The 9,306-nt window shown below is 60.1% G+C and overlaps 1 protein-coding gene across 1 annotated transcript; it reads left to right on the top strand.

Annotated features, from left to right (window-relative positions):
- The first annotated feature begins 2,794 nt into the window (after window positions 1-2,794).
- Window positions 2,795-5,870, top strand: SIX1 (SIX homeobox 1). The gene is given in 3 exon segments (XM_082484992.1): window positions 2,795-3,511; window positions 3,514-3,565; window positions 4,543-5,870. Coding segments are annotated over 3 exon segments (846 nt in total). The 5' UTR covers window positions 2,795-3,006; the 3' UTR covers window positions 4,832-5,870.
- Window positions 5,871-9,306: the final 3,436 nt, after the last annotated feature.

Genomic DNA, 9,306 nt, shown 5'->3' with positions numbered 1-9,306 from the left:
GAGACGGGGCTCCGAAAAAAAAAAAAATACCGCTGATTTTATTTTGTCGCGCTATTTGTTTCCTCCAGACCCTCACACTTAAAGAAAAAAAAAATTTAAATTTATTTTTGGTTGGGGAAGAGCTTGCTTTCTGAGGTCGGGGAGAGGAGGGGGGAGATGGGAGTCTTGTTCGGCTTATTTTTTCTTTGCTTTGTTTTGGTTTTCTGACGAAATCGAGGAAAAGCCGCAGAGCGTTGCGTGGGATCCCTCTTCATCCCCGCTCTGCGCTGTATATCGCCGCATCGAATGAATAAGCGAATAAATTAATTTCCCGCACAAACGGAGCCGATGAGTGCCCCGGCAAGCGGGGAGAGGCGCGGAGGCCCCCGCGGCCGCGCACCGGACCCCCTCGGCCGACCGTCGCCTCCTCTCCGCGGGCGCGGAGATGCCAGGCCCCGGCGGCGGAGGGAACCCCGCGGGGGGGGGGGGGGGGCGAAGCGAAGCGCTCTGCCCCGGGTGGAAGCGGGGTGAGCCCGCCGGACGCCTCCTTTTCTGCCGAAAAAGAAACGACAGAGAAGCAGCCGGCGGCAGCTCCGCGCCGTTATGTTGTTATTTAGTTATTTGAATGTGCTTTGTTTTTTCTTTTTTCTTTTTTTTTTTTTTGGGGGGGGGGGGGGGGCGGCTCGAAACCATTTTTTTCTGGGTGATTTTCAAGCGCTAAATGGGATGGGGTGGTTTGGGAATTCATTTACCTCTTTCCGTAGTATAAAGTGAAAAGTTTCCAATTTTTAAGGAAAACCAACCCCGGGCAATAATTAACATTGATGCTGACCGGTTCTCGTCTGCACTGTGTAACTCCCAGGTAGACCCCAGCGAGTCTGTCTCCTCCTTGTTTGATTTTAGGTGACACGGAAGAATAAAGTCCCGCTCGGAAATCGCGGGGAAGCCTCGGCTCAGCCCTCGCCCGTCCCTGTCAGCTCCGCCGCCGGCCGCAGCGGGACAATTTGCCTATTCCCATCGAGACCGGTGTTTGTTTTGGTCGGCCTTCTAAAGGAAAAAAAAAAATAAATAAAAAGTGGAGAAATGTAAGGGCAAAAGTAAACCGCCCTCGTTAAAATGGCAAGGACCTTCCTCATCCCCGCTTCGTATTTCTCTCCTCTTCATCCTGAAGGTATAAGCCCTGAGGTCCGTGCTTTTCCCGAACCGAGCACCTTATTGGAAAGAAAAAAAAAAAATTAATACCAATAAAAAGGAGGGATGGGGGAGCTCATCTCCCAGGCTGGGCAGGGCACTGCTCCGCCGGGACGTGGCCGCGGGCGGCTGCGAGCCCATGCGTTATAATTCTGCGCACTTGCTCCAGACTTTAGGGTATTAGTTGATTTTAGAGCCGGGTTTAAGGCTCCGTTCCGGTCCCCACACAGCTGCCTTGTCAATAAGGATCTGTTCCAAGCAGACATTCCTTCTGGGAGGACATTGCAGCTCTTTAAGACCTCATCTGCAACATCATAAGTACTAAAATAAAATGGCAAGGGAAAATTACCAGACACATGGTCATGGGATATAGAAGCGCCCTGACTCCAGCGCACATAGTAAAGTCACTGTACAGACTGGGTGGCAGGGGCTTATTTTAAACAGCCCCGAGACGCGAAGTACATGGGAAAAACAACAATCTGGATTTAGGAAAATATCGGGACCGGCCTTTCCCATGTCGTATCGCGAGGAGGGGAGCGGGCAGCGGGAGCGCCGCCGGCGCCGGCTCGGAGCCCTTCTCCGCCTCGGCCACAAACGGGCTGCTCTTAACCGGGAGCATTTAAAGTCAAATAAATCCGAGTGTCTTTAGCGAAGACAAACAGGTTTTAAAGAGCCCCGCGATGGTTATTAGCACCCGCGGAGCGAACTCGTTCTTGAATCAAAAGCGTTCTGGAGTGCGCTTAAAATACCGGGTTCGACTTATCTAATCAAAGATAAATAGAGTCATAAAGACACCCTCTTCCCACCGCTCCCCTGCCCTTATCTCACCGCATTGTCCTCATCTCCCAGCTCGTCCCGGCTCCCGACAATAGATTATCTTTGCTTAGCGAGCCTAATTGTTTTCTAATTTTTTTTAATAATTGCTTTGGAGCGAGGTGTGCAAATGAGGATTACGCTAATTAACGCGCCGCCGGTCGGTGCAGTTTCGCCGCCCGCACAGCTTCCACGGGGGTTCGGTGGGGCTGCCCCGACCCAACGGGGGACACCACCCCCCCCCCCGAGGCCAAGCGGGGCAGAGCGGGGGGCAGGAGGGCCGCACGGGGAGGGGGGGGCAGGAGGGGGGCATCGGGCCCTGCGTATTATTTAGCTATTCGCTAAAGCATTATTTATTCATCCTCAGCATTAAGGTAATTAAATACGGGTTTGCTTGGCAGGCGACGGCCAGCAGGCGGGAAAGAGGGTGGCAGGAGGTTTTTTTGGTGGAAAAAGTGTGGCAGAAAGAAAGACAAAGTCCGCCGGGAGCGGCTTCCCCAGGGATGCGCCCGGGGGGTGCGGGGCGGCGGGGATCACACACACACACACACCCCCCGTCGCCCCAGCCGCTCCCGCGCAGAGGCGGCGGCGGGAAGCGCAGCCGCGGCGGTCGGGGCCGGGGCCGGGGCCGGGTCCCCGCCGCCAGGCCCCGCCCGCCCGTGCCGAGGCTCTGCCCGCCGGGCCGGGCTGGGCCGGGCCGGGCCGGGCCCGCCGCGGCGGGGGCCGAGCCGCGGGCGCCCAATCAGCGCGGCGCGGGGGCTCGGGCGCTTTAAGCGCGGCGGCGGCGGAGCGGGGACAAAGTCCCCCCCGGCGCCGCGACGAGCATCCCCACTCGTCCGCCTGCCCGCCCCCGCCTGCCGCCGCGCCTCCCCGCTCTGGGGCCGGGACCGGCACCACGACCGGGACCGGGCCCGGCGGGCGGCTCCCCCCCGCCCCTCCGCCGCCGCGCACCCGCGGGGTGCCCGCCGCCGTCGTCTCCTCCTCCTCCTCCTCCTTCTTCTCCTGCCGCCGCCGCGCCCGGCCATGTCGATGCTGCCGTCGTTTGGCTTCACGCAGGAGCAGGTCGCCTGCGTCTGCGAAGTGCTGCAGCAAGGGGGGAACCTGGAGAGGTTGGGACGGTTCCTCTGGTCGCTGCCGGCCTGCGACCACCTGCACAAGAACGAGAGCGTCCTGAAGGCCAAGGCGGTGGTGGCCTTCCACCGCGGCAACTTCCGCGAGCTCTACAAGATCCTGGAGAGCCACCAGTTCTCCCCCCACAACCACCCCAAGCTGCAGCAGCTCTGGCTGAAGGCTCACTACGTGGAAGCCGAGAAGCTGCGGGGCAGACCCTTGGGTGCCGTCGGCAAATACCGCGTCCGCCGAAAATTCCCTTTGCCCCGCACCATCTGGGACGGCGAGGAAACCAGTTACTGCTTCAAGGAGAAATCCCGGGGCGTGCTGCGGGAATGGTACGCCCACAACCCCTACCCGTCCCCCCGGGAGAAGCGGGAGTTGGCGGAAGCCACCGGTCTCACCACCACCCAGGTCAGCACTGGTTCAAGAACCGGAGGCAGCGGGACCGAGCGGCGGAGGCGAAGGAAAGGTACTTGCCACCCCAACCCCCCATCCCCTCCGTGTTCCCCCCCCCCCCCCCCCCCCCCCCCCCCTTTTCGGCCCAACCGGGAGCCCCGGGAGCGCGGCGAGCACCCGGCGGCGGCTGAGGAGGGGAGCAGCGAAAATACCTCGCTCCCATTTTTTCTCTGGACCGCGTTGAATTTTCCCCCTCCGTGGAAACCCAAGTGGGTTTTCTACCCGAGATCCACTGGACCCCGCTGCCCGAGCCCACCTGCCTGGGGGGAATAGCGAGCCCCTCACCGGCCTCTCCAGGCCGCTCCGCCGCCTTTGTTTGCTGCCTGCCGCCCCGGGTAAACCGGGAGCGACGCGGTCCCGGAGCCTCCGGGATGCCGGCTCGGGTATTGCCGGGGATCGGACAGGGTAGCTACGAAACCCGGAGGAGGAGAGAGGTGCAGCCCCGGGATGGAGAGGGATGAAACCGGAGGGAGAGCGAGATGGGGACGCGCTGGCCGGGCCGAGCCGCCGCCCCGCACCGAGGCCACCCCGGTGCGGGGCGGCGGCTCGGCCCGGCGAAGCAGACAACCACGAAAGGCATCGCCCCGCTTTTTTGTCTCCTCCAGCAACCTCCTCACCGAGCCTCCTAGCGAAAATCCCGCACCCTGCTCGTCCCCGGGCCGTGCTTTCATTTTTAATTAAAAAGAGAAAAATCGCCCCCCTAAAATACTCCCCTCCTGCAACTTTTCCTCCTCGCCTAAATTATCAGGCTGTGCGGTGTGCACCTATCTATAGGAGGGTAAAATGAAATGGGGACGATCCGTTATGAAAATATTAGGGGCTTTTTTTTTTTTTTCTTCTTCCCCCCCCCCCCCCCCCCCCGGGGGGAGGCATCTGCTCCCACGATGAAATAAAACGCGAAGGATTTGCCGGGGGTATCAGCGCGGCGTCCATCCCCGGCGCCTCCCGCCCACCCTAACATCCCCGTTGCGTTTTCTTGCCTTTCCTCAGGGAGAACACGGAAAACAACAACGCGGCCACCAACAAACCGAACCAACTCTCGCCTCTGGATGGGAGCAAACCCCTCATGTCCAGCTCCGAGGAAGAATTTTCTCCTCCCCAAAGCCCGGATCAGAACTCGGTCCTGCTCTTGCAGGGGAACCTCAGCCACGCCAGGAGCTCCGGCTACTCCCTGAGCGGCTTAGCCGCATCCCAGACCCCTCACAGCCTCCAAGGCCACCAGCTCCAGGACTCGCTGCTGGGACCCCTCACGTCCAGCCTGGTGGATCTGGGATCCTAAAGGCCCGCGGCGGGCGGCCGGAGGAACGGGAGAGGAGGTTCTACTCGGGGACAGAGGCTCTGGGTTTTACATAGAGGACAGCACCCGGTTTTACAGCTCACCCGCTGATTTTTGACGGGACTCTCAGCTCTTTCACACAACCCCACATCAGCTCCTGGTCCAGTTCCCTCCCAGCGTCTCCCACTATCACCACGATTTTTATTTTGTTTTTTTTTTCCACGTAGCCAAAAGCAGCGAGCGGCAGAAACCCTCAGCCCTTCGAGTTCAAACAAGCTGGTCCAAGCGGGAATTACAAAAAAGAAGAAAACAAAAACAAACAAAAAAACAAGCAAACAAACAAAAACCAAAACAAACCCAAACCCAGCTGGATCCGATTCCACCCAAATAAATCCCGGTCCTGCAGGCGCGGTGGGGCACGGGTGGCCGGTGCATCCCTGCTGCTGCCCGGCCAGGTCCCTGCGGGGCCGGAGGGGAGCTGGGACGGAGGCAGAGGGAGCGAACCGCTGTACCGAGCCCTGTGTTGTAGCGGGAGGAGGGAGGGGAAGTTACGTTTACATTTTTCATATTTAGCCTTACCAGAAAGACTTCGATGTAGTTTAAATTTAAAAAAAAAAAAAAAAAAAAAAAAAAGAGGCAAAAGCTGCAGTATTAGAGTTTTTAACAAGTGCCTATGTCTTATTGCGGCTGTGCGAGGCGGTTAGTGAGCAAGCTCTCGTGGGCCCATGCTCCCACCCCCCCATTCACCCCCCCCGGCTTCCTTCTCCTCCGTGGTGAAATGCATCGATGTGGCTAAAAATTAGGATAATAATAAAAAGTTGACGGCCGTTTCCTCCTGAACGAGTATTTCTCGGGCTGCCCGACCGGCTCCACGTTGCCTTCTCCCGCCTGTCCCTGATCGCCGCCTTCCTCCTTCGGCTTGCGGAGAGCCCGTGGACGACGCTGTCTGTCTCGAGTATTTGTTACCGAAAATCGCATGTGCTTTCAGGTTTATTTTCTATTGTACCTAAACAGTCTAAATTAAACAACGCTGATGGCAGAACACTCAGGCTGAGCTGTTTTTTGCAGGGGCGAGCCCCTTCCCTTCTGCCCACCTTTACCCCCCCTCTCCCCTCGACGGGCTGCATCAGAGTCGCTTCGGGGCTGCGGGGGAGACGGGGACAGCCGGTCCCTTTCCGACGCTAGGGCAGGCCGTTTGCTTCCTAACCGAGGGAGGAGAGGGGACCCACCGGAGCGGCTTGCGTGGGATCGGGGCGCCCGGCCGGGAGGGAGCTTCTCGCCCGCCCCGTCGGGGCCTCGCTGCGGCCGGGCCGCCGGTGGCGGTGCCCCCTGTTAGCGTTTTGCATCATTAAGTGAGTGTTTATTTAAGTCGCTGCCGTGTTTGTTCTCGGGGTCTTGGGCCATGGAGAAATGTCACCCTCTGCAGGAGGGTCTCGCCCGGCCGGAGCGCTCCGTGTCCCTCCCGTTCGCTCCCCAAACGGGCGCGCCGCCACCGGCACCCGGACACGCTCCAGAGCTTCCTGCGGACCCACCACTCTCGCCGGTTCGGGGCGGCGAATCCGCCCCCCCTTCGCCCTCCTCGGCTCCGGCTGCGAGGGAGCAGGAGGGGGGGGGCGGTGCCCGGGCTCCTGATACCGTTTCCCTCCGGCCTGGCACCGGCCGCCCCCTCGGGGCGCCCAGCCCAGATCCCGCCGGGCTTCCTGCGCCCACGACCCTTTGGGGCGGCATGGACGGGGCAGTGGGGGAGCCCCCTGTCCCCCTGGCAGGACCCAACGCAGCTCCGTGGGAGCAGGGCAGAGGGCGCAAATCCCGCGCGTGGGCGCGCATCTGCGTGTCTCCGCGCATCCACGACCGCGGGTGGAGCCGCGGCAAAACCCGACGTGGGGTGAGAGCACAGAACACCCCCTACCCCCCCCCGTGCGCAGCGACCCCGGCCCCCGCAGCCCGGCCCGGGAGGGAGCCTGGAGCCGGGCCCCACTGCGCACCCCTGGGGGACCCTGGGGGACGGGACGGTGCGTGTCCCCCAGTCCAGCTTCGCCCTCTGCCCCACCCGGGGACCCTCATCGCCCTTCCTGGGGGCTCAGCCGGCCCCGCCATGATCCACCACGAAGCAGCGCAGCCCCCTCCAGCCCCTCGGGGGAAATTAGGGTGAGCAGCCGCGGGCTCTGCGCCCCGAGGATGGATAAACTCCAGCTCCGTTTCTTGTTTGTTTTTTGTTTTGTTTTGTTTTGGTTTTTTTTTTCTCTTTTTTTTTTTTTTCTTTTTTTTTCCAAGCCACGGGCTCGGTGAAGAGGAAGGATAAATATTGCCCGGGGCTCCAGCCCGGCGCAGCAGGAGAGCCACGCAGGCACTCGCAAATCAGGGGTTATTTTCAAAGCAAACAGCGCAGAGGCGCTTCCTGTGCGCAGGCAGCAGCAGGGCTGACTTTCGGGGTGGGTGGGGGGAAAGGAGGGAAGCTGCCAGGGGGTTTCCCCCTCGCTCAAACCCTCCCTCCCCAGAGCAGACCCGCGGGACGGGGCTGCCGTCGGGCCCGACGCCTGTGCAGCGGGACCGCGCGGCACCGCGCAGAGCCGCGCACATTGCGCCCTCCCCTTTCCCTCGGCCGCAGAGCCCTGCCCACGCCCCGACCCTCCATTTCCCTATCAGGGAGACGGACGAAGTTGCCAACAGGCGGCTGATGGCAAGGAGGGATGGAGGATGCTAAGGGACCCACCCCCAGAAATACCCACCACCCCCACACCCCTCCCCGGGCTGGGGAAGGGGCGGGCGGGCGGGCAGGTTGGAGCAGGGAGGCCCTGGAGCTGAGCCAGGCGCAGGTTGCTGAGCTCTCCTCCATTAGGCTTGACCTCGCAGCAAGCTTTTCACAGCAAAGGCAGCCTTGGGGAGGCAGCCCCGGGGCTGTTTCTCACCTCCCTCCGCTTTGTATTTCCACTGGCAGGAAGGAGTTAATTCGCTCCCCCCCCCCGCGACAGCTCCCGCTCACCACCTCCCCCCCCCCCCGGACAGATTTCACACTGGGTCCAGGTCAGCTAAAAAAAAAGGGGAGGAAATGGAGAACAGCGGAATGATTAATTCTACCTGCTTTTCCCATGAGTGATCACCTGCTTTCGGGGTCATGAATAGCAGGTAGCTCTCTTCGTCTCCAGCTCTGAGAGGCTCATTTGTTTGGTGACAGCTGAGTGACAAGACCTGAAATCCGAGCCCTCAACTTTGCCTGATGTGTGGATAAAACCCTGGATGTTCCCTCAAACATTTCAGGAAATGAAAGTTGTAACGCGATCCCTTGTGCGCCCACATCTCCCCCAGCAACACACAAAAGCTCAAAGGAACCTTCTCGGATTAAATTCAGCCTGGAGAGGATGGAAGGAAAATGGAGAGCAGGCTGAGAAAGCTGGAACTGGCAGGCTTTTCTTCAGCACTTATTGGAAATGTCTGTCCAAAGCAGGGATTTAGAAAGGTCACCTCTACCGTAAGCGCCTCTTCCTCCGGCAAAGTCAGCAGGGCAGCCCGCTTCTCCCCAGCCTACCTCCATGTTGGGGGCAGCCCGGAGATGGTGGCGGGGGGGATGGACGGGTGGGTTACGCGTAGATCCCCAAGCGGGAAATTCAGCGTATAAAAACAAACGCCCAACAAGAAATCCAGCCCCCCTCCTCTCTCCTAATTTCATTTCCCAGGTCACGTTGAGCCAGCGTTGTCCCACAAATGAGCCTCACGCCTGCTCTGCTGCCAGTCCCTGCCCGCCTCCCCTTCCCCGCCATCCCCCAACCCCACAGAAGGGCAGGTATGACCCCACTCTTGGCCCCCACAGCCCTGGGCCACGTGCTGGCAAATCCTCCGCAGAGGCCCACGGTGACAAGCGGGTGCTCGCTCAGCCGACGGATTTAGATGCGACATCTCCAGGCCTGGCTCCCTAAAGCTCGTGCATCCCCAGCTGCCACCCCGGGAGCCCAGAGCTGTGATGTGGTTAGGAGACCTTTGCGCTCTTGTGTCTTTCGAAGCCGGTCTGCTCAGCCAGACATCAGGGCTTCATTTGGGGCACACAGGTTGGGAAATTTCAGCAGCTGGAATGAGCTGGGGTGTGTGGTACAGGCGGTGTCAGGCCAAGAGATCCGGACTGCCCCTCTCCTGGGTGGATGGTTTTATCGAGCCGCCAGTCACTCGGCAGCCAGCGGCTGCTTGCACTGTTATCTGGCCTGAAGATGAAGTACTATTTAACAATTGTTTAACTACTATTGAAGTGCTTCGGACTCTGCAGGCCTGTAAAGGAAACAGTACATGCCCCGAGATAACTCTTTACCTCTGTGCTTCTCCCTTACTCCTGCTTTTCTCTGCACAGCAGCCCACGGACACTGTCCGGGCACAGGTGGAAACCTCTCTGTCTGTCTACCAATACACTTCACTGTCGGTAATTTTACATCCAAGGACGAGCTCGCTCTGGGGTGATGCTGCTGGGGGCTGGGTCTCTGTACGCGCTGCCC

Source organism: Vanellus vanellus (assembly GCF_965231255.1).
Source record: "Vanellus vanellus genome assembly, chromosome: 6".
Classification (NCBI taxonomy): domain Eukaryota; kingdom Metazoa; phylum Chordata; class Aves; order Charadriiformes; family Charadriidae; genus Vanellus; species Vanellus vanellus.
This window is presented reverse-complemented; position numbering and strand designations above follow the sequence as displayed.